Raw genomic sequence first — 20,935 nt, forward strand, 5'->3', positions numbered from 1 at the left:
AATTAGGGCAATAAATGCATCAATTTTTGAAATATTTCTCTACGAATGTCGATGAAATGATAACACCCAACTCGATGATGTGACATGACAGATAGAAAGTTCGCTCGCTGTTTCCGATCATAATAAAACCGTCGGTATGGTAAATAATTTACCTTTTTTCGGTATTTAACGGTTTCGCTTCCTTAAAATAAGTGTGGAAAACTTACAAGTGTCTATGGTTTTTTTTTTTTTTTAATTTTATTTTGAAACGTTATCGTACAAATTTGTCACATTAGCCCATAGGGCAAAACATTAAATAACAAGAAAACAAATTATGAACATCTCACAATTGACGATTAACTAACATATCTTATCTGGATTATTTAAATTGTCCTGTCAACAGTGAATGTCATCAACGCGCGTCAACTCAACGTCAACCACAGCAGGGCTACTACGAAACTCGAAGGTCTTATCGTTCTGTCCCTCTGACATTTATACTATTTAATACGAGAGCGAAAGTGACACGAACACGAACTTCGAGTTTCGAGTTTCATAGTAGCCCTGCTGAGTACATTTTTATGTCAACTGAGAAGTGAGTTTTTGAGTGAGCGCGTCGTGCCTGTCAATCAGTTCAGTACGTCAAACTCAAAATTGTCAAAATTGAGTTAATTACGGCCAAACGGCGAGCTAAGTTGTTGTTAAATAAACAAAAATTCTACTTTAACTTCAACGCCAGCATATCTTAACTTTCCACAATGTCAGGTCGAGGTAAGTCCCACCACCTAATGCGGTTGCAGCACGCAACAATTAGCTAAAAATACCACGGTTATTAATTTCTTGTTTTCAGGTAGGGTTCGCGGTCGCCGCCACAACAACCAGAACAACCTTACGTTGGCGTCGGTGGCGAGGGAGACCGCTACTTCTTTGGCGGCGGATAGTCCCGTGTTGGCGCAGTTCAAAGCTGCAGCAACCAAGCTAACAGAGCGGCAAGACCGGAACGAGCGTCTCGTCAAACTGTCCCGAGATATCACGATAGAGAGCAAAAGGATCATCTTTTTATTGCATTCCGCTATTACGTGAGTAATTCCTACATTTTCTGTAGATTTTAATTAACACATGTGACTAGAAACATTTCTACTATTAAATCAAATATGTGTGTTTTTATGTCAATAATAGTGGTGTGAGCTAACTTTGGGGGGTGGCAGACGTGAGCTTGCCTTCGGAATCCAAAAGCTTAATGGCTACTTGACCTGAAATGTATATTTCAGAATAAGTATGCAATTTTTCATAATAAATGATAAATCATCACAAACAATAAAAACGTAATAATGATAATTAAAACCTAATATAAATCTAAAAAAGGCCGCTTTGGCATGGTTCCAAGAATGCTGGCAGCATTTCCTCACTGTATGATGATGCCAAGACGCTGAGCGAGGAAGCTGCCAGCCCTCTTGTCTCCGGTGGTGTCCGACCAGTCTCTTTGCCAGTTGGCTGAAGAGTTCCCTTGCGCCAGGGCCCCACGGACCGAGCGTCTCGACGCCGAAGGCAATGTAGTTGTATTTCAGAATTCAATTATTATTATATTTTTTTTTATTTGTGATGGTGGAAGCATTCTACACTTCCACTGAACGTAGATAAAGTTAGTGTTTAGTTTTGTAACTAAGGGACTCCATACATTCCATTATTATTATTATATATTTTTTTGTATTTTTTTCTTTAATTGTATACTGTAGTTTTAAATATTTTATTTGTAATTATTTTATTTTGAAAAAATTACTTTCTGCCAAGTTTCTTGCGGCGCATTCTTCTTGGCAGTGATGGTCTTTCTAAAAGCGGTGGTCGTTTAAAAAATGACATGTAAAAGTGCCCATTGCAACCTATTTACTGTATATGAATATATGAATTTGAATTTGTGAGTTTTAGTGAGTGAGTTCAAATCACAAACAGGCCTTATTGTTTAACACACTTTGGAATCACAATCATTTTCACCACTCCTTTCTGTCACTCGGTGTGGGGTGATGGTGGAGAGAGATGGTGAATGGCGCCCACACATTAGCCAATACGGCCTCAGGATTGCACATCATAACCTTGTCAATGTGACTTATTTGACCATTGTATCATTCCCTAGAGGAGACCAGAGTTAGACTGGCCATAGTCAAAGTGCCTTTTGTTCTGCCAGGATGGTCATTGGGCACCCCTCTGTCCTAGATGTGATAGAGGATCTGTAAAATTAGAATAAACTAGCCGCTACCTGCAACTCCGTCTGCGCAGAATTCCTTTATCACTATCCTGCGGTAACTACTCAGTTTTCCTAGATTAAAAACTATCCTATGTCCTTCTCCGGGACTCAAACTATTGGTAGATTGAGTTTCATCTAATCGGTTCAGTGGTTTAGGTTTAGACATGATGAAGTAACAAACAAACAGACTTGAAAACTTTTGCATTTAAGTATAATATTAGTGTGATGATTAAAACAAAACTGTTTCTCAAAATACAAAATTAAGTTATTGAATGCCAAATTGGGCATTTACTCTCATAGTAAAACTAAGATAATAACAAAGATACAGAAAAGTTATTGACTGTCACATAGATAAGATAGTTAATAGATTGCCCTTTGCTTACGCATATTTTTTTATGTCATAATTCTATTTTGCATAATCTGTTTACGCATATTAGTATGTATGCCGAAACTGTTTTCGCATAACAGTTTACGCAGAATTCTCTTACGCATAACCAATGTAATCTGAATGGACTTTACGCATAATTTGTGAATTCCGAATATTGTTTAGGCAGAAAATTACTTAATAATACTTACTTACGCATAAATTAGTTACGCAGAAAGTTACTTTCGCATACTTAATGTAACTTTACCCACGCCTAAATATGATTATTAAATAAAAGTTATTTATTACCTAAGCTTACTAACCTAATCCAATCTACTCTACTTCTCTGGAAAGTAGTAACTGGTGGGTGGTAGACTACTACCACTGGTAGTATTTTTATAAAGTGGGGACATGACTGTGACAAAGTCAATGAAGCAAAGCTTCGGGGGCTTCTATTTTTAATCTGAGGGACATAAGGTAACTAATGAACCTATCCAGGTTAAACATATTAGGTACACATAACATTGTTTTGTCAATTGTATTATAGGTATAAAATTATTATTTCGAATATTGTTACCACCAATTTTATGTCTGGAAAGCAAATATTCATATGAATTTAACGACTCTGAGCCAAGTCGACGGAGCTCCGCCCTCTTATTCCGCCTAGTTAAGGCCTTCCGCCTTCCGCCTTGACAAAATACTTACTTAACCTATATATAGTTGAGCAACCACGTTACCTGGGTTTTCTTTATAGCGGGGGGCTCCGCCCCCCGACACCCCTTGCGGGAGGCTTCGCCCCCTCGTCCCCCCTTTAATGTTTCGCCTCTCCAAGTATCAAATATTCATATTTTCAAAAGCCTTCATAGGATTATGTTTGTTTTTTACATCTTACTAAATTTCGGCAAGTTTAAGATTCGGCGTAAATAAATTATGCGAAACCTGTTACAACATTAAAAAGTATGGAAAATAGATCTCACCCAGTTAATTGTTGTTTTATTAATTGTTAACTAAGTAACTTAACTGATGCTGTCAACTGTCAAGAGCGGATAACTGTGCCCTCTTAAGATATTAATGTTTTAAGTGTTTAACTGTATAATTCTGAATCATTTCATAACCAAAGTGAACTTTACCATCTAACTGCAAAGTGCGAGTGTTATCTCTACGTGAAACTCAAGAAAAGTGCGATAATCCATGCAATAAAACACGCGAGTGACACAAACCACTTACATACAAAAATAAAAGTACCCTCAAAAAAAAAAAGCGTCAACTGTCATTCACAATGTCATCTGACAGTAGCGGTGTTGCCATTTAATAAATTTGTCCCATACTCGTGGGGATTAAAAATGGAAACACATGACACAACAACAAATAAAAAACTTATACAACAGGCTTTCCACCCTGGCCTGTTTATGCGATCGAGAAGTGCGTCTCTGGGGAGTGCACCGCCGGAAGTCAATGTCACAGCTGAAATACCAGAGACTGATACATCACCAACCAAACCACTCCAAACCCTCCTGAATGGCAGAGAGTTCCAGTTGGAAGAAGTAGCAAGCGGAAAAAGCTTTCAGACTCGCCACCTACAGATCCAATCCAAACTATCAACCGGTACAATGGACTACCCTTAGACCCAAAGGAACACATCAGTGAACCTAAAGAGAAAAAAGCCAGCAAACCTCCACCGATTATTCTCTACGGGATAGAGGATGTCAATAAGCTATCTAATCTCTTGGAAACAGTGGCTGATAAGGATAGTTTTACTTTCAAAATTGTAACTCGGAACCAACTCAGAATCAGCACCTTGGATATCGAAGTTTATAAAAAAATTATTTCGATTGTTCGAGAGAACGGCCTTATAGGCCATACTTTTAACCGAAAGGACCAACGATGTTATAGAGTGGTTATAAAAAATCTACACCATACAACTCCGCACAATATGATAATTGAAGAAATAGAAAAGACCGGCAATAAAGTGAAAGGCGAAATCATAAACGTGAAGTTCGGACCTGATAAGGTGCCAACATCGACATTCTTTGTCAACATCGCACCAGATCCGAATAATTCTGCGGTGAAGAAAATAACCAAAATTTATCACCAAGCTGTTGTCATTGAAGACCCCAAAAAAAGGAAAACCATCCCACAGTGTCAGAGATGCCAACAATACGGGCACTCCAAAAATTACTGCATGCGACCATACCGATGCGTTAAATGTGCACAAAATCATAAGACATCAGATTGCCCCAAGAAGGACAGAAACACACCAGCACACTGCGCTCTTTGCCAAGGTGATCACCCAGCAAACTACAAAGGCTGCGAGGTCTATAGGGAAATAATCGCCCGCAAAGAGCCAAGAAAGCCAAGACTAAACCATAATAACACCGAATCAGAACCGCAACGTAGACCAAACTCGTCATTTTCACCTACAAGAGATCAATCAAAAAACCTCTACTCCGAAGTTTTAAAGGGGAATACTAATGAGAATACACTCAACAATAAAATAGAAGCACTACTGCTCAAGCAATCAGCACAATTCGAATCTATCCTGCAACAGATGACTACTCTAATGAGCCTCATTGGCACGCTTGTTAACAAACTCTCTTCGCGATAGGTCTCAGAATAGCTGAGTGGAATATTAATGGTCTAGCACCTAATAAATCCGAACTAGAACTATTGATCACAGACTACAAACTCGACGTTGTACTAATTTCGGAAGCTCACTGCACAGAGAGAAGCAAGGTTTCAATCAAAGGATTCAACACCTACGTTACTTACCACCCTGATGGAACTGGCCATGCTGGATCTGCCATTGTGGTAAAAAAGACAATCAAACATCACTTATTGCCTGAATATAAAACCCAGCAAATCCAGGCAACTACCATAGCTATAAACGACGAATGTGGCTACCTTAATGTATCAGCGGCTTACTGTCCCCCAAGACATTCTATAGACTGCGATACGTTTACCAAGTACTTTGCTACATTGGGAGGCAGATTCGTTGCAGGAGGAGACTGGAACGCCAAGCACACGCACTGGGGTTCTAGGCTTACTTCTACCAGAGGTAGACAGCTTAAACTGAGCGTTGAGAGAAACAAACTCGACACCATTTCCACTGGAAAACCTACCTACTGGCCCACAGACCCAAGTAAAAAACCAGACCTGCTTGACTTTTTTATCACGAAGGGAATGTCACGTCACTACACTAAAACAGAATCCTGCGACGACAGTAGTTCAGACCACACGCCAGTATTTCTGACCATTAGTACGACAGTAATAAACCACGAGAAGCCTGAGCCGCTATATAGCAAACACACGGATTGGGATGGTTTCAGAGAGTACCTAGATGAAAACATACACCTACAAATTGCTTTGAAAACTCCTGAAGAGATTGAAAATGCAACGAAGTACATAACTAACACCATACAAGCTGCATGCTGGAAGAACACCCCTGATAAGGAGTATAAACGCATAGCGAAAAACTTACCACTTGAAATAAAGCTTAAAGTCTTAGAAAAAAGACGACTCCGACGTGTGTGGCACCAATCAAGACACAGAAGTGACAAAACAGCTCTAAATAAAGCCATTAAAGAACTGAAGAAACTGATAGAGGAAGTGAGGAACGCAACAATACAGAGCAAATTGGAAAGTCTCACTGCAACTGCTTCAACAAACTACTCGTTATGGAAGGTAACCAAATCGCTTAGCAGACCTCAGGAGCTCAAGTATCCTATCAAAACTGACACTGGTTGGGCAAGAACCGGAAAAGCAAAAGCTGTCGCATTCGCTAGGCACCTAGCTGAAGTATTCAAACCAAATCAGTGCCACAATGCAGAAGCTGAGCAAGAAATCGATGCAATCATGAGCGAAGACTTTCAACTGTCTCTACCCCCAAAACCAGTAACCATCAAGGAGCTAAAAGCAACTATAAAAGGTCTTCAGAATAACAAAGCGCCAGGCTTCGATTTGATCACCAAGGAAGTCCTTGAGCAGCTTCCCCAGAAGGCTCTGGTTTACCTTACTACCCTCTTCAATGGAATACTCCGAGTTCAATACTTCCCCAGGATATGGAAAGTCTCCATAATAACTATGATCCACAAGATGGGGAAGCCTCCGGAAAGTGTTACCTCCTACAGACCCATAAGTCTCCTAGTTACCATGTCCAAGGTGCTCGAAAAGATCATCCTGCATAGAATAACTCCTGTCTTGATGGAAAACCAAACAATACCCAAACACCAGTTTGGATTTAGAAAACATCACTCGACGATAGAGCAAGTACATAGGGTCTATGAAAGAATCAGAAGATCACTAGAGTGCAAAGAGTATTGCTCGGCGGTTTTCCTGGACATCCAACAGGCGTTTGATAAAGTCTGGTTCAAAGGCCTACTATGTAAAATAAAAACAACGCTCCCACACAGCTACTTTCTCCTGATGAAGTCGTACTTATCTGACCGTATATTCCAGGTTCGCGAAGACGGAGACACGTCCGAATTCTACAACATACTGGCGGGAGTTCCGCAGGGCTCCGTTCTTGGACCAATCTTATACACACTGTACACGTCTGACCTTCCGGAAGCGCAAGATGTTGTCACTGCTACCTTTGCTGATGACACTGCAGTGCTTGCAAGCAACACAAATCCTGCAGCTGCTTCAAATACCCTGCAAAGAAGTCTAGACAATATAGGTAATTGGCTAAAAAAATGGCGTATACAAGCCAGTGCGTCAAAGTCCGTCCACATCACCTTTACCTTAAGAAAAGGAAATTGCCCATCAGTGACATTGGGAGATAGCACTTTACCCCAAGATGACACTGTAAAATACCTTGGCATCCACCTCGATAGAAGATTGACCTGGCATAAACATATAAAAACCAAAAGAGACGAACTAAACATGCGATTTAAAAACGTGTACTGGCTTATGGCTCGCAACTCAGCGCTATCCACAGACAACAAGCTGCTTATATACAAAACCATCCTTAAACCAGTATGGACATATGGAATGCAGCTTTGGGGCAGCGCCTCTAACTCCAATATAAATATCATGCAACGGCTGCAAAATGGCATACTCCGAAACATTGCGAACGTACCATGGTTCGTCACCAACGCAGAGATCCACGAGGCAATGGGGATGAATACAGTTAAGAAGGAGATAAGCCTCCTGGCGGAGAATTATAAAAGTCGGTTGGAAAATCACCCGAACAATCTGGCAAATCAGCTTTCAAACATCAGCTATTGCAAACGACTGAAACGACATGACATACAAAAACTGAACGTCAGATTCACAAATGAGTGACTGCTCCCGCTGGGGAGCATCCTCGACTCGACAAACACACTCAACAAATCCGCTTATAGTCGTGTCCAGGACTGATTGCAGATAATTATAAATATATAAAAAAAAAAAAAAAAAAAAAAAAAAACTAAGTAATATTCCTTAATTGATAAGATTGCTTCCCACATTGTACTTTGCATGTGATAAAATATTTAAGTTTTGTTGAAACACATTTTCAAACCGGAAACAGGAATTTCCAATAGAAAAATGAATTACTTTTCTCTGTAGTTATATATACTTATTACTATTTCTGGTGTACAATAAAGAGTTTTTTTATTATTGTATTGTATTGTATTAGTAGATTATTATCGTGGCCTGGAAGTAGGCAATTGCTGGCTGAGTATGAGAATTAAACGGACTCGCAAGCTCGTCCGTTTAACTAATACGAAGCCAGTAATTGCTATTCCAGCCGAGACTAATATAAAGCTTTTCTCAAAAATGATGAATAATTCTGAAATAGACTAAACTTTTTCTCAAAATATATCACACATTTAATTTTAATTTTACATTTAATTTTATTCCAATTATTTTTCTTATGCTTTCCCGCCTTTTTTCATTAAAAATAAACTGCAGCTGTATTTTTCCACCTAAAAAACACCACAAGCTGTTTCAGACCCAATAAAAAAAGTCCGAAGTTCCAACAAAATATCTGATACCGCCCATTAGATTTGGCTGTATACGACTTGTGCTAACATTTCCATGGCCTTTTTAACTTTAAAAAAAAGTTGTGACTGATTGCAGGCGCGCTAAGTTATTATTGTCGAGCTAGCGCGCCTGCAATCTTTTTAACTTTTTAATTTTTCGCTGACCATAAACTATGCACTTCACTTTCTGATATGTAAAGAATAATGTCAACTTTTATGGACATTTTTGAGAAAATTAATATTATAATAGAACTATATCTGTTGACAACTTATTTTCAGCAAAGAATCATCTAACCCAACTATCCAGGAAGCTGAGGAGCGGATTCAAAAACTTATCCAAGGACCGATCAAATCAATTGGCCTCGAATTAGAAAACAGTCCAGCGTATCTGCACAACCGGGCAGTCACTGCTGGTTTCCAGGAATTTGTTGAAGCATGGACATTCTTAACACTGATGGAGAAAAAGGAAGTTATAACATGGAAGGATGTACAGAGCCAACTGACATACACAGTGAAGGTTGCGAAAGAGGACGGGGATGAAGAACGTACTGTTGTGACAATGCTCACGCCAAATGATTATATGCTTGGTAAGTTTGGTTTTCTCTTCAGCAACTGTTGGGATGATGGTTAAGAGCGCGCAAACATTTTGTCCCAACTCGTCACTGGCGCGATCTCCGTCCCACGGCCCGTGTTTCGCCCGCACACAACCACGGTTTGCTGTGTGCGTACGATGCGAGCGTTGCCGAAACATTAAACACATCTTGATCGTTGTACATTTTCCGTCGTAGTAAAATTAAGAAAAAAAATTGTTGCGATATAAATATTTTTATTCCTTAACATAATAATTTATTTTATTACTTACAAGCTTTTTACTTATCTTGCCCTGTTAGTATGTTAGTTATTAGTAGGTATGGATAAAATTTTGGAAGCTAAACTTGACTAAATAAATATGCGTTTTCAGATTAAGTTAAAATTTTACATACGTGTGTAAATCAAATGACAATGCAGTATATTATTATGATTTATGAAGCCTGATCTGATGATGGAGCTGGAAGGTGGCCGTAGGAACTCTGTAATAAATCTATATAACCACATCGACTTTGGGCTCGTTTGATTCGTCTTGACAAGTACTTTGGCCCTAGATGGCAACAACGTATAAAAATTACAGTCAGTAAAAAAAGCTGGCAATAAAAATTTAATTTTTCAGTGCGCGCAAAATATTTAGTTTCAATGTTTCTTACGCATATGATGGTATACTGTGTGAGGGCACGTAATAATTAGTAAATAAATGAATATTTCATCATCATTGCTCATAATTATTTTCATCTAATATCTTTAAACGAGCAATTCCGAAATCCCCGATATATATATATATATATATATATATATATATATATTTCGGCGATAATGTGTACGTGTATATAAGATATTGTATGAAATTTTACATAATTAGGCCTTAAAACACTCGTGTGATGCTATAACGATATTCACTTCGCTGGTATCGTTAACCCACACTATGGTTTCAAGACCCCTCTTTATGTAACAATTGCATAAAATACTATTAGTAGATTGTACACTACGGGGATAAAGCACTTTATTATGTCACGGGTACGGTATTGAATCCTGAGCGTAACGAAGGACTCCAGATTTAACTCCCGAGCGCAGCGAGGGTGTCGTGCGTTAACTCCCGAGCGAAGCGAGGGTTTTAAGATGGAGTCCTTAGATCAGATGGAGTCGACTTCTCTGGGAGTAGATTATTAACAATGCGTAAGGCGTCTAATTTAATGGACTACGGAGTCCAATGACATTTTAGTAACAGGAATTTCATTAGCTATCGTACATGTTCGGAGACAGTCTATCAAAACTGAGTAGTATCCTGGAATGTTTAATAAACATTAATCTTCATTTTATATGATTTCACTTGGTACGTACCTAATAAAATACTGTGCAAACTAGACAAAAGTATTATTACTGAATAAAATTGTGGCAAAATCTAATTTTTTTAAAGTTGAAAATGCGTCATACATTTTACATATTGGGACTTATAGAAATCTCATGATTAGATATATTCGACATTTCAGCCTGTTCTATTTTCCGTCTGAAAATAAATGCAATCTTAAAATCAAGAAAGTAATGTTATCATAAATCCGAATTGGATTAAATTTAACACAAAAACGTATTTATTATTGATCCTGAATGTACAGTAATGGGAATTAGTATTGATAAATAACCTTTTAATGGTAGTATAGTACCTGATAAAAAAATGCTATCTTAAAACCAAAAACAGTAATTTTACAGTAACTTTAATTCCGATTTGGAGTGAATTTAACAAAAAAATATATTTATGGAACTAGATTTCTATCTTGGATTTACAGTAATGGTAATTAATAATGATGAATAACCTTTTCTAAGCAGCTCATACTGTGTTAACAGTACTGTGTTTTTTCATCCCAAATGATTTTCGTTTATTGCCCATATCTAAGAATATAAGACTTTTACTGTACAACAAGATTTTATTTACTTTTATATCATACTCACTATCATACTAACAAACATACTAACAGGGCAAATTAAATAAAAGCTGTAATAACTTTAAGTTACATTTAATTTTTTTAATAAAATATTTTTTTTGCTGACTGTACCTTTGTCCCTGGTTACCACCTAGGACTCGTCAAGACAAATCTAATGAGCCCAAACTCGATGGGGTTATGTCGTTTTATTACAGAGTTCTTGTGGTTACCTTCCAGCTCCATCATCAGATCAGCTTCATGTCATAATAATAATATTACATTGTTATTTTATTCACACATGCACGCAAAGTTTCATCTCAATCAAAAATCGGGAAGTGGGTCAAATTTAGTTAATACTTACACACTACATACTAACATACATACTAATATGGCAAGTTAAATAAATGCTTGTGAAATGTAAAATGCATTTACCCGTATTAGTTTGAGTGAAAATTGCGAAAATTTAAAACATTTAATTTTAACATGTAAAATTACTTATCAAGTATCAAGCAATTGCGGACACGCTATAACTATCGGGTGTTTGCAGTAAAGGTTGATAACCTTGCGGAGAGCGCAGAGCGATACGTCCGTTCCTTGGGAGAGCCCGGCGCTTTCTGAGTCGTAACTATTAACGCGCGCGGTTATATAATCGATTTAGGACCCAAGTTTAGAAAATTGACAAAATTAAATGAGCTATTATTAAGCGGTGAAAAAAATATTACAGACTAAACATTTCCTGTAGATTTATAATAAAATTGTTTTATTGGCAAATACATCACAACAAATGAGATAAAAAATGATGAAGTAGACCGATTTAGACTTTTTGAAGAATGGTATTTGAATAATAATAACTAATATTTTGATACATATGATGACCCTATGTCTTAAAAGACTATATTTCCTATTATAAAATACTAAAGTTACACTGTTTGTGGTGGGTTATAATGGAAATATTTCACATGAAAGACAGCTCTGACGCGTATTTTTGTAAAACCTCACTAACAAAATGATTTGGCAAAAAAAAATCGCTGACGGAAATAAATGGAAATTACCGCTATACATCAGAATAAGAGTTTATCTATATGTTACATTAGTTTTTCCTTAAAAAACGTAAGCATTTAGACATTAATAAGGCATTTGAAAAACCTCAAAATCGCTGAATGGGCAATTTTTCGTTTGCACGCTCTTAAGTAAGTCATACTTTTTATGTGGTTGTCAGTTGAAGATTGGTTGCAAAGTTTTGCAACAACTTTCTTAGGAAAATAGTTGATGGTTTCCTCTTGCTTTGCACGACCCGGTGCTGGAGTCCAGTTTTTTTTTTGACTGTATGGCAAACGAGCAAGTGGGTCTCCTGATGGTAAGAGATCACCAACACCAGGGGTATTGCAGACGCGTTGCCAACCTAGAGGTCTGAGATGGGATACCTCACGTGCTAGTAATTTCACCGGCTGTCTTACTCTCCACGCCGAAACACAACAGTGCAAGCAGTGCTGCTTCACGGCAGGATTAGCGAGCAATATGGTGGTAGCAATCCGGGCGGATTTTGCACAAGGTCCAACCACCTGTATTAGTTAGCAAGATGGTGGTAGCAATCCGGGAGTTCATGACATATTAACTATTTCCATTGACATCTGTGTACCTCACGGCACTAGACTCGCTGTTTGGAACAAAACGCGCGGCGCATCAATCATCAATATTACTTTGACACAACCCCTGTCACGGAAGTCAACAAACTGTAGCAAAGGTTCACAAATCCGCGCTGTGAACAAATGTGGGCCGTTTGTATGTAAGAAGCATGCAGTCTATACATAGATGTCACCTATATCTAATGAATATGTTATGTATCTACATGTATTGTGATAGGTATTTTTATAACACATTCTCATGTTGGTACTTATCGGCAGCGGTGATCATTTCCCATCAGATGACCCGCTTGCTCATTTTCCTCGCTCTCATAATAAAAAAAAAGTCTTGAGCTAGAATTGAAGCATAATACTGTGGAATTTTAAATGCATGCTCTACATACTGTTTCATTGGATAACAGTTTTTGATGATTCATAGTTAATTACGTTAGTTATATTTGTTTGTTTGTGGAGATCATTAACTAGGCAATCAGTAAAGGGCGGACAATGGATGCAATATGGTGACGAAAGCATAAGATGGATAAGACTTATTAAACTTCGATTAATATTTTTGTGTAAAAATGTATAGAAATTTCAGTGGTGGTAATCTTCCTAATAATGGTGAAGTATCACTTTACAATAACATTCTGACATACGAGTATTGCGTGACTACAATTATTAATGTTACTGATATTGTCTTTTAATTATTCATTTCTATTTTGATTTTGTATTATTGCCACAACTTTAATTAATTCTAAGATACCAATTTATTGTTTTGGAAACTCTCTCTCTCTCTCTTAAAAATGCTGCGCCCTTCCGGGTTTCATAGTGTTAGTGCTGTACTGTAACTTTTGACATGTGAATTGCATTTAATAAATAAATAAATAACAATTACAAATACGTACCACTTACATCTGTAGATGTAAAGAGGCAATTTTCCCCTACATAAGTGGATAGTGAACTATAAAAGGAATGCACTGAAAATATGTAATATACAAAAAAATACGATTATTTACTACAACAATAAGCTCCAACTATTTTTTAACTATGTTTTCTTTTTTAAACCAATTATAGTCATATCCATATTACGTATATTGTTCGACATGATTTTGACGTAAATTGCATCCGTCGTCTGCCCACTGGCAATCAGTCAATCAGACACTAGTACATCTTGTAATAAATATACGTATTGTATGTTTAATGCTTCACTAATCTGTGCACAAAATTGTTAAATAAAATGCCATAAAGCTATTGTTTTCCACATTGATAATTTATTTGGACTAATTATTTATTATGTTGGGTTGGTTACAGCAATTTCATTCTGACTTTGTTTGTAATACGTTTGAATTGAATTCCATTGATCAGTATTTAATTTTTTTTTTATTTACTTGGTCAAAATTTCTAGCTATATTATACCTGTACAGGCCTGTTCATCATGCGTCGCACTCCAGCGGGCATTTTGCGGGCCTGCCATTTTATAAGGTTCACAAATCAAATTTCGAGTTGTCATAATAAAGTATTTGTACCTACATAGTATTTAGTATTTGTAATGTGCAATTCCAAATACTAGGTAGGTCAATGCTTAGTACTACCCGGTATCGTCGGTTCTATTTGACAACCAGGCTGCGAAAATCTTTGTTTTTGCTTGTAGTAGGTACCTATATTCAAAGAATATCTGTTATGTTTGATATTTGAACCTTAAATTATATATTATAGTAACTTAGAGTAAAAATTATATGTGACTGAGTGCGTCAACTCCTACTGGTTCCGACAGAATATCAGCGCTGTGACAGCAATGTCGCAGCACATGCTGAGTCGGCGCCTTTTTGTGGCTGTGCCGTGACAACTTAATTTAATTATGTAACAATTTAAATCGTTTGTTTATGTAGAATTGTCGTGGCATGTTTGTGAATAAAGGTTTTTATCAATCTATCTATCTAGGTAACCAAATACTAAGTACAAATACTTTATTATGACAACTCGAAAATTGATTTGTGAACCTCACCAAATGGCAGGCCCGCAAAATGCCCGCTGGAGTGCGACGTCACCATCAGGCCTACGCGTCTGTTCCAGACGTATTTTGAGTGTGCCTGTGCTGTGCACAACGTCTTTGGTGCGACGTATGTTCATCACATTCACCTTTGAGAGGCCTCAGAAAAATGTTTTATGTAATATATTTTCCAGGTATAGCAGATATGACTGGTGAATTAATGAGGAAAGCAATTAACAGCATATCAAGTGGGGACAGCGAGGAATGCCAGGACGCCTGCCACGTGGTGCGACGGCTTTACATAGGATATTTAGGTAAATTTGTAGTGTCGACGACACACTAGCTGGCTGACGACATCGTGAATGTTGCGGGTAACCGGTGGATGCAAGTGGCGAGTTGTCATTCATTGTGGCGTTCGTGGGAGGAATTTGTTCAGCAGTGGACGTCTTCCGGCTGATGATGATGTAAACAGTGTTAATTTTTTGGCACATCTCTTTGCAAGTTTGATGTATGCAAAGATTTATAGCGAAACTAGCTTTTGCCCGCGGCTTCGCCCGCATGGAATTCGGTTATCGCGCGCTGTTCCCCCGGGTACTGTGCATTTTTCCGAGATAAAAAGTAGCCTATGTCACGCTCTGACCCATAAACTATCTCTATGCCAAAAATCACGTCGATCCGTCGCTCCGTTTCGACGTGAAAGACGGACAAACATACAAACAAACACACACTTTCGCATTTATAATATTAGTATGGATTATTGTTTAGTTTTATCGTTTTGCTGTATCATCACTAAAGCTCTAGTTCTATATAACGTTTAAACTTTCGTGATTCTCACTCATAGTCAAAATACCATATACGGGACTTGTCACGCTATTTTTACACAAGTAATATTTACCTCGATGTATTAGCCGTGTGGCCTAGTGGTTTGACCTATCGCCTCTCAAACAGAGGGTCGTGGGTTCAAACCCCGGCTCGCACCTTCTGAGTTTTTCGAAATTCATGTGCGGATTACATTTGAAATTTACCACGAGCTTTGCGGTGAAGGAAAACATCGTGAGGAAACCTGCACAAACCTGCGAAGAAATTCAATGGTGCGTGTGAAGTTCCCAATCCGCACTGGGCCCGCGTGGGAACTATGGCCCGAGCCCTCTTGTTCTGAGAGGAGGCCTGTGCCCAGCAGTGGGACGTATATAGGCTGGGATGATGATGATGATGATGATGATTTAAATTATTTACGTTCCGCACGAAATAGGTCCGCCGTTTTGGTGACCCCTGATGTATGAGTTTCTTTTTTTTCAACCCCTGACGCAAAAAGAGGGGTGTTATAAGTTTGACCGCTTTGTGTGTCTTCGTGTCTGCCTGTGGAACCGTAGCTCTTAAACGGGTGGACCAATTTGAATGCGGTTATTTTATTTAAAATCAGATTTTCTAGCGATGGTTTTTAGACATATTTCATCAAAATCAGTTTAGCCGCTTTTGAGATATTGAACTGTAAAGTGACAAAGTCGGGGTTTTCCAACATTTTGTTGGTTAGGTTATTTTAAATAGGTACCCTACTCTATGTATACTATAATCTATTCTACATTTTTATAGGTGTCTCATCATCATCATCATCCCAGCCTATATACGTCCCACTGCTGGGCACAGGCCTCCCCTCAGAATGAGAGGGCTTGGGCAGTACCTAGTTCCCACGCGGGCCCAGTGCGGATTGGGAACTTCACACGCACCATTGAATTGCTTCGCAGGCTTGTGCAGGTTTCCTCACGATGTTTTCCTTCACCGTAAAGCTCGTGGTAAATTTCAAATGTAATTCCGCACACGAATTTCGAAAAACTCAGAGGTGCGAGCCGGGGTTTGAACCCACGATCCTCTGCTTGAGAGGCCATAGGTCAAACCACTCGGCCACCACGGCTTACAAGCCACGGCTTATAGGTTTATATGGTGTTAAATCTAGATTGTTCTTCATTTCCAGGTCTTTGCGGGTTCGGCCGCGAGCTGGCGCGCAAGGCGCCCACGACGCGCGCTAACGTCGGCAAGGTATCGTATTAAGATTGGTTTTTTGGAATCTTTTTGTATTTTTTATTTCAATTCCAAATTTTTACTTTTACGGTCATCCCGTAAAACCGAAATTGAAAATACAAACTGAAATATAGATGCACAGAAAAAACAGAAAAACCATCACTGGGAATCGAACCCAGGTCCTCGGTAATCCGTACCGCGTGCTATACCGCTACAACACTGATGGTTTTCTTTTTTTTTTTTTTTTTTTCTGTTTTTTTCTGTGCATCTATATTTCAGTTTGTATTTTCAATTTCGGTTTTACGGGATGACCGTAAAAGTAAAAATTGACCATCAGTGGTGTAGCGGTATAGCACGCGGTACGGATTACCGAGGACCTGGGTTCGATTCCCAGTGATGGTCTTATTTTTCTGTTTTTTCTGTGCATCTATATTTCAGTTTGTATTTTCAATTAAGGTATCGTATATTTGACAACAATGAGGGCTATCGTTTTTTGTCTCACTAGATGGCGCGCTGTCGCGTGAGGTTTTTAAGTATGGCTTTCAGAGTCTGTTATTGCGGGCGTGAAAACAAAGTTTAGATTAAAATCATATTTAAAACACCTTAAAACCGTACCATAAAAATATCCAGCAACCACAGTGTTGCTTAGTCCCGTTTTGTTCGGAAAAAAAGGAGGACAAAAGTTTCCGAAAGACAAAATAGTCTCAAAACACAGACATTCATTGCCCCGTAACGCATAATTGCTATAATTAATTTCAGGTAATGCAAAATATTCACAAAAAAAATCTAATTATAAATAAACCCGCGTAGCTCACCCAAAAACTATGAGATTTGACATTTCGGAGACCTCACGCTACACTAGCGCCTCTAGCGGCGAATTCATTCGCGATAGCCCTCATTACCTTTGTAGACCACAATTACCATTAATTGGTTGGATCGAAATATCGACAGCTTGCTATAGTAGTTTATGCGACTGTTACATAATGCGTGATTATGGTGCAGTTACAAACACTGCTTTACACACGTATTATAAACAAAACAAACTAAATTTTGCAAGACAACAAAGTGAACATGAAGAATCCGTTCGTAGCGCTATGGATCGATTCAGCTCGCGTTTAGGTTCGTAGCGGTCCGTACAGGAGCTGTACCCGTATCCAATGTACGCGTAAACACACGCGTACCAATGTACGCGCTGTCCGTACGCGCCTTAATAATCGCGATCGCCTGCGTCTAGACACTTCCTTGATACGCTTTTGTGATTTTTGATCTATTTTAATTTGGTATTTGACATAGGAAATTTGTAATTGTAAGTATTCAAATAATTTATCGCCTCTCAACAAAATATTTGCACGCCTGCATGCAGACTAAATTCACTGAAATAAAAAACCTTCCTGTATTCTATTCTGGCAAATAAATACTTTTGACTTTGACTTTACCTAAGGAGCGGCCAAACCGCTGCACAAAGTACACTGACGGTGCGGAGTCGCAGTGACAAAACGCGCGTCAAAAAACTGAAAAGCAAAAAATAATAAACCTTTTTTTTAACCTTAATCAAGGTACCAGTTTGAAGTCGGTGCCTCAGCACTAGCCAGGAGGAGTGGACCTATACTGCTATCACTCCTCCTACGACCAGGCGGTCATACATTACAATCAGTGACTGAACAATCAATCACCCCCTGTTTTCCTACCCTCAGGGTAGGTTTGTTTTTTCGAAATTTATATGTGACACCCGAGTATACGCATTCCATTAAAAAAGAATTATCAATATCGGACTACTCTGCAAAAAGTTATGCGTAAAAACAAATATCCACGTCGACTTGACAACCTCCGTTTTTTATCATCGGTTAAAAATGTTGCCATCTGATAAAACTTTTAACGCTTGTATGTCGTTGACAGATAGAGGGCGCGGCGTACGCGCTGCGCGTGCGCGGGGGCGGAGCGCCGGCGCCGCTGCTGCTGGCGCCGCCCCCCGCCGCCGCCGCCGCCGGCTGGGACGACCTCGACGATGACGAGGGGTACTACTAGCGCGCCACGCTGCCTGTGCCAGGGCCTGGGGCTGGATCATACACATATTGTTGACGTTGACGACTTTCTTGGATTGGATATACGGAGAGGGTGATATTTTTGACAAATTTATTTTCTGATAGCAATTTTTCCATTCGCGTTTTTCCCAATTTTAAGCGACTCTTAAACATAGGCAGGTTAAGGTTATGTTAAGTTTACATCGGCATGAAGGGCCAAAACACATAGAAGTAGGAGCTCCGCGCGCGGAGCTCCGTCTACACCGTGTCTGTGTCGATTCAAATTGGAAAAAACGCTACTGTGGAAATAAGCTTCAGTAAAATGTAAATGGAAAAATTGCTATCAGGAAAAAGAAAAAAGATATTGTCTAAAATATCGCTATATTCGAATTACTCGGACATACTTCATATCTTAATATTGATCCAGAATATATCAGCAGGTAATTGGCCGGGTTAGTTTCATTGAACAATTATTGATTCAAGATTATAGTTACGTCTTTGACGCATAGGTATATTAAAACAATCCTAAATATCATTTATATCATAAGAGTGCCGTCAAACTAACCCAATTACCGGTTGAAATATTATATTTAACGCACCTATTATTTGTTTTGGGTAATTGTCAAAATTCGTGCCGGCCGCTTAGTTTTTACATACTGCAACTCTGTTACCGTCGATAATAAGGGCCTAAGGGGGATTCACCTTTGGCGTCATCTGCACTTTTCATCAGGTGAAATAAGGGGGTTAATTACGAGTCAGTTTTATTTACGTAATTATTATTATTTAAATGTGATGGTTAATTAGATTACGATCGTTGGTATATCACTAACTGTAAATAATGAGGGTTTTCACAGAGGCGAAATATCGCTAGATGGCGTTAGTATCGTGAAGTCCGTTTGACGTTTGCTCGTGATTGGTTTTTTTTTTTTTATGGCTTTCACTCTTGCCGTGATAGCAGGACGTATTTTGCCAGTGTCGGCGTAGAGACATTACACACGTGAGGAGAATGTTCGGTTTATGAAATTTTGATCTTGGGGAAGGAACAGACAGGAGACATAAACAAATAGCATATGTTATGGACGGCACAAAGACCACAAAGACAATTACATTTTTTTTTTAATCATAGGGTATTGGAAGAGTTTTAAGCATGCTAGCATAAAAGGAAGAGTTGAAAAGGAAACAAAAAATAATATAATAATAAGCATGCTGCAGATACTACAACTTAATCATCATGATTGGTTAAAAAACTAAATGAGCCAATCGCATGCAAACGCCAAACGCTAAACGTCAAACGAACCTCAGGATACTAACGCCATCTAGCGATATTTCGCCTCTGTGGAAACCCTCATTGATCCTCGTCAAGTGGTAAAAACGCATATAATTAATTTAATTTAATTTAATCGTATGGCATAGAAGAATGTCAAATCGTTTACATTATAATACTATATCTAAAGTCTTCACCCATTGGGCTGCGTATATAATTAATGCATAGATGCGTTGCCCGCAGTAAACGAAAGGATTTGCAGACTATATTTTTATCGTTTTTTTATGCTCATGTTTGATCAACTTTTAGCCCATTCGAAAAGCAGAAGTTTGTTGACCATGTAGTGGTTAATGTTAAGGTAAGGAAAACATTGATCTGTGTATGACCCAGCTGTATAACCATTAAAGGTTTTGTCGTGTCATACGACAGCGACCTGACTTTCGGTTCACCTTGTTAAGAGAGCAAGATCTCGCATCTTCTCGAAGTAAATTAGACCCTATATTTTCTAAGATATTTTTAAATGTTACCTTTTATTTGATAAGCTAAGATATTCTTTGACTTTTAAATGCACTTTGCGCTCATGAGTCTTTGACGTCGGTCGAGTGTAAAAAATGAACCCTAGACTTATTCCGATAAAATATATACTGAGCGGAAAAAAATCTGGCCCTCAAATGTATGCAGTAACAGGTAATTTTGTATGTAGAGAGGGCCACTACTACTACTGAAGTACTATTTGAGTACTTCGAATAGATAGGTACATATTTTTGTACTTGAGTGTAGGTAAATACCTAAGGGGTATTGTGTTTTAAGAGACTGATTCTAATAAACAAAAAAGTTTACTGTATGTCAGAAGCAAAGAGGTAAACATTGATTGAGTACTTTGAGTAGATTAACCTGTCCTCTCCCAGAGGCACAAATTTGTGCCCAAATTCCTTTGATCCTGTTATCCTGGGAGATGACAGAT

At 38.4% G+C, this 20,935-nt stretch overlaps 1 protein-coding gene across 2 annotated transcripts; it reads left to right on the forward strand.

Moving 5' to 3' along the window:
- The first annotated feature begins 417 nt into the window (after positions 1–417).
- Trax (Translin associated factor X) lies at positions 418–19,626 on the forward strand. Of its 2 annotated transcripts, none has more exons than XM_074091564.1 (6): positions 418–747; positions 827–1,055; positions 8,825–9,132; positions 14,862–14,981; positions 16,640–16,704; positions 18,583–19,626. In XM_074091564.1, the coding sequence occupies exons 1-6, from the start codon at positions 735–737 to the stop codon at positions 18,709–18,711; spliced, it is 864 nt and encodes a 287-aa protein (XP_073947665.1). In that variant the 5' UTR covers positions 418–734; the 3' UTR covers positions 18,712–19,626. The 2 variants fall into 2 exon arrangements, with proteins under 2 accessions (XP_073947665.1, XP_073947666.1); XM_074091565.1 differs by lacking the exon at positions 18,583–19,626 and adding an exon at positions 17,143–17,172 and having other exon boundaries at positions 423–747.
- The last annotated feature ends 1,309 nt before the right edge of the window (positions 19,627–20,935 follow it).

This window comes from Choristoneura fumiferana, chromosome 8 (assembly GCF_025370935.1).
Source record: "Choristoneura fumiferana chromosome 8, NRCan_CFum_1, whole genome shotgun sequence".
In the NCBI taxonomy this organism is placed as follows: domain Eukaryota; kingdom Metazoa; phylum Arthropoda; class Insecta; order Lepidoptera; family Tortricidae; genus Choristoneura; species Choristoneura fumiferana.